The 4,488-nt window shown below is 37.8% G+C and overlaps 1 protein-coding gene across 3 annotated transcripts; it reads right to left on the reverse strand.

Annotated features, from left to right (window-relative positions):
* Nucleotides 1–251: 251 nt before the first annotated feature.
* On the reverse strand, nucleotides 252–4,263 carry LOC112095309 (U11/U12 small nuclear ribonucleoprotein 48 kDa protein-like). 3 transcript variants are annotated; one of them, XR_002903774.1, is made up of 5 exons: nucleotides 2,664–4,263; nucleotides 2,376–2,490; nucleotides 1,855–1,962; nucleotides 868–1,647; nucleotides 252–782 (listed from the first exon to the last, which is right to left on the reverse strand). XR_002903774.1 is itself a non-coding variant. In XM_024177010.1 (4 exons), exons 1-4 carry the CDS (start codon nucleotides 4,025–4,027, stop codon nucleotides 943–945), a joined length of 2,292 nt encoding a protein of 763 aa, XP_024032778.1. In that variant the 5' UTR covers nucleotides 4,028–4,263; the 3' UTR covers nucleotides 252–942. The 3 variants fall into 3 exon arrangements, 1 of the variants encoding a protein (XP_024032778.1); XR_002903775.1 differs by having other exon boundaries at nucleotides 255–434; XM_024177010.1 differs by having other exon boundaries at nucleotides 252–1,647.
* Nucleotides 4,264–4,488: the final 225 nt, after the last annotated feature.

The raw sequence follows: 4,488 nt of genomic DNA on the forward strand, positions 1-4,488 counted from the left end.
AACTATTAGCCTATTAATTTTAATTCATCTCAAATCTTAGCCTATTTCCTCTTTCTCCCCAAAAATTTTAACCTTGATCACACCTAATCATGTAAAGCAAAAACTATATACATATCTAGCAAAATCCTACAATGTCTTGTTTGTTTTTGCTTGCTGAACAACGTCTTAATTTGAAATAGAAAATGTTTTGAAATCTAAATAAACGTAAACATCAGACTTACCAGTAAAGACTTTTAATCTTAGAATATATACATTGTACTCCGAATAAAAGTTCAACTCAACAAAAGCTAAGACCAGTGTCATTCAATCAAAATGTGTTCACAACTCAATGAAAGAAATCAAATTACAAACTTCAATCTTACAGAAAATTTTGTTTAAATCGTACAGGCACTCGTAATATTCGAGCCATGAGCAGGATGGAAGAGTTTGCTTACCTGAAAAAACACCAGTGGGCTAATCATAGGAATAATTAGGCAAAAATTAATGATGCCAATATAGCTTAGCAAATATGCAGTGATATATTTTGTCACGGGACATCTATGTCTAAATGATTATGACCTACGAATCTACAATCACGATGGTAAACAAGAGAAAAATGATATAAACGATCCAAGTGGTCAGATGTCTCCAACCAATTTCTTATCAAAATTTAACAAACTGCAATAAAAAGAAAACAAAAACTAAAAGCTGACTAGAAACAAAAAAACAGTCAAGGATACAAAAGGAGGATACGGATATAAAAAACTTGCTGAAGCATGATGACATCGAACTGCAAAGTTGTGCTGAAGCATGTTACAAACAAAATGTCATTTTCAAATTCAAATGAAACCACGATGAAAAGACGAGGGATAACTCCGGATAACTTACCCCACATGGTAAAACTGCTCCGGTTTATTAAGGTAAAGAGAAAAATGTGTTTCTCTGAAATGTCTGCCCATTAGGTCATTTTCCATCAACAAATTTATCACCCCAGACATACTTGCTGTTAGTAGGGATATCATCTTCATATGTGCCATGAGACTCTGAAGGATCATATCTATCCTCAAAAGTATTCCGCAAAAAAAGTGCTGAACTGCGATTTTCATATCTATCTCCGTGATGTCTATCTTTAGATTTGGACTTGTGTTCGGAAGTTAATCCAAAAGTTGATAATCTATTCACGTAATACTTGGACTTTCTGGAAGATGAGTGCTTAGACTCATGACGCTTGGTCCCACTTCCCTCCCTCTCATTTTGTTCCCTTCGGTGATGAGTCCAATCACTTGATCGATCGTGTCTTGGACTTCTGGAATAGTACTCTCTATCACGTTTATCTCTACTGATGCTTCTCTGATCGTCCTTGGGTTCATGGTCACCATAAAGACCTCTTTTAGTTTGCTCATAATCTTTATGAGTATAACCCTTGAAAGTTGTAGCACGGGCACCATAGTCAAAGCCTGATTGTTTCCTGTGGCGATCTGGACTATCACCTGCTGCAGATGAGTCATAGTTCCTTTTCTCTGACATGTTGATGTCTGAGGTTATTTCAGAAGCATAGGACGGTTTCAATAAAAGAGTATCCTCTGCTTTAGCTCCCTTCTCGAAGCACCCGATTCCTCCAGCTTGCTTAATTTCATCCATGAAGTCCTCTATTATATCTCTCATAACCTATAAAAGTACAAAGATCACATCTATAACTTTGACCTGCCTTCATTTTTAAGTTTATTCTCTTGGTAAATTTACACTTACAAAACCAATATTACTTGTCAGAAAGATCTAAACAAACTAGATGGGACTTGTGAGACAACTAAATACATATACATTAAGCTCATAGAAAGAGAATAAGATATACTCAGTATAAAAACAGGTCCTTACCTCTAAGTTTGTTCGCTTCACCTTCTTGGCACGATATGACATTCTTCGCCTTTTGTAATCCCTGTCCTCTGCTAATAATTCCTCTCTAGTCTTTGTCTTGCTCGTTTCCTGGTACAATGAGCACCAAAAGGAAAACATAAAGATCTTTTTGAGATTGAGAGTTAAAGCAACCTCCCTAATGCTTTCCTAAGAAAGCAAAAAGCAACTACAAGATAACTGGAGAGCAAGCTCTTTAAGCTTGGTACAAAGATTATGTTCCGAGAGAAATAGTTGGTTACTCAATCAAAGTTACTTAATGTAATTATAGCAGTACTTTTGTGTGCGTCATTTACATTGATGTCCAAGTCCCACTTCTTTCTAGTATTCTTTCTTGAAGAAGCCAATTTCTCCATATTGGAGATTATCTAGTAAGAGCAGGGCACATGTTTCGAATAAAAGATACAATTAGACAGACTATGATTTAGTTATTAGTTACGCATTATGATTCTGGTGGTTTATTGTGATCCGTAGAAATTCAGTACCTCGTTAGATACTTTCAGCCGAGGAAGCCCATCATGCTCAATTATGGGTCTATACTGAGGGCGCTTTTCGCGCTCTTCATCAGCTCTATGCGATACATAATCATGCTCAGCAACCCTACAATAGAAAAGATAAATAAGAACTTAGAATTAAACATGCCGTCTTTAAGGTGGTATGAACATATATAGATGCTTACAACATTCCCACCATGAATCCAGAGAAGTTCTGTACATTGCAATTCAAGAAATATCGATAAAGAAAAAAAGAAAAGCAAATGAATTGTGGCATACCGTTGATAGTTATTAAGTGGTTGGTGAAAACGCAGTCCCTTAATTTTCCCTTCAAGCAAAGACCTTTCATGCAATGCTGCAATGGCTGCAGCCAACTGAGACACAAGAATCACACCACTAGTAAAGCTTTCCTCTACAACGCTATTCACTTCTCCATTTCTACGTATTTCAAGTGGTTTTTGAACTTCAGAACCCTTTATTCCATTGCCATTAGAATCTACTAAACTCTGGGGAACCTCCTCTAAAGCAGGAGTCTCAGTCACACTCTTTTCCAACGAGAAAAATACTAAACCCGATGCAGCATCTAATACACATTGCTTGAGAATGTTAAGCGCAAAAAACTTCCCATTCATTTCACCATATAAAATAGAAAGCTGAGACGCTAACCACATTAAAGCTTGAACCAGGATGGGACAACTAAAGTTCATACTATTCAAAATCTTCACTGAATTACAGTTTCCGACCAAATTCAAAGCTTCCTTTAGAATTGCCTTCAAACAGAGCCTACAAAGGAGAAATATGTGATCCCTCATAGCCGTATCAATCACAACTCCATATTGAGGCGAATTGGCAATCACCCATCTCGCTAAATCACAAACACTAATAAAATCCAATCCCAAAATGGCATAAAGAACACGGTACGAATACACATTTGGATACTCATTCCAAGCTTCAATCTCAGCTCTAATAGCCCACAACTCAGAAGGGAGAATCTTCCTATTCTTTCTCTCAAAACTCTTCCTTTCTTCTTCGTTGTTGCTCACAAAATTGGCGCATTCGACCGACAGAAAAACGGGAAGCGTAAAAGTTCTGCTTATGCCATCTAGAGCAGAGAGATTAACCACGCCATGGCAGTCATTGTAGAAGAAATTGAACCCAAATTGGGAATAAAAATCATCCAGAGAGAAGCAGAGCTCCGAGTCAGAGCCGTGAAGTGTCTGAAGAAAGCCACGTTCTGCCTTAGAAGAATCAGAGGAATTTAAGGTTTCGGTGTAATTGAGTTGAGGAAGAAGGTCGAATTGAATAGGGCACGGAGAGGACGAGCAATGAAGGAAATGAGAAAAGAGGGAACTCGGGTGCATAAGGTGTTGGGAATTGAAAGGGCAAGGCACGACGCCATTGGAATGAGCTTGATTAGGGTTTTGGAGTGGGAGAAGAGAAAATAGCGCGCGAAGAGTCTGTTCAGAGTGATGAATGAGACCATTGAGGGACGAGAGAGTGGCGGAGAAGTCCAGAGGTTGAGGAGTGAGATTTTGGGGCTGTGGATTTTGAAGCTCAGCGTTTAACGAGACGGAATTTGGGTTAGGGTTAGGAGGGAGGAAATGGAAGGACGGTTGAGAAAACGGAGTGGGAAGGTGACCCATGAGAGACTTAAAAGGGAGGAAAAAATTGTGTTTGGCATCCGAGAAAATGGGGAAAGTGAGAGCGGGAAAACCGTTTCCTTAGAGAGAGCGAGAGAGGAACGGCGCACCTGAGAACAACGTGAACCATCGACGGTGACGACTGTAACTTTGGCTTTGAGACGTTCATCGATGGCGAAGGTCTCTCCAAGGGAAAACGACATCAACACTGGAAACACAATAAGAAATTAAGAATAAAGGGTGTGTTTGGTTGTGGGGAATGAAAATAAATGGAAAGAATCAAGGTTTATTTTTATATTTAGTTGGTTTTAAAAAAATGAATAGTCATTTAAAATGGAATGATTTTTTCATCAAATAAGTGAATCATCATTTTTTTTTAATATGAGAATGTCCATTACAAGCTCTTTTAATTTTTTTTTCATCATTACCCTTAAATATAATAATAATAATAATAATAATAATAT

The sequence above is a fragment of the Morus notabilis genome, unplaced genomic scaffold, assembly GCF_000414095.1.
Source record: "Morus notabilis unplaced genomic scaffold, ASM41409v2 C11489781, whole genome shotgun sequence".
Classification (NCBI taxonomy): domain Eukaryota; kingdom Viridiplantae; phylum Streptophyta; class Magnoliopsida; order Rosales; family Moraceae; genus Morus; species Morus notabilis.

Coding starts and splice junctions, on each gene's coding strand:
- LOC112095309 (XM_024177010.1), bottom strand. CDS start 4,027: ATGGGTCACCTTCCCACTCCGTTTTCTCAACCGTCCTTCCATTTCCTC. Junction 2,491..2,663: donor CCACTTAATAACTATCAACG/GTATGCCACAAT, acceptor TTTCTATTGTAG/GGTTGCTGAGCATGATTATG. Junction 1,648..1,854: donor TGAAGCGAACAAACTTAGAG/GTAAGGACCTGT, acceptor GTACTTTTATAG/GTTATGAGAGATATAATAGA.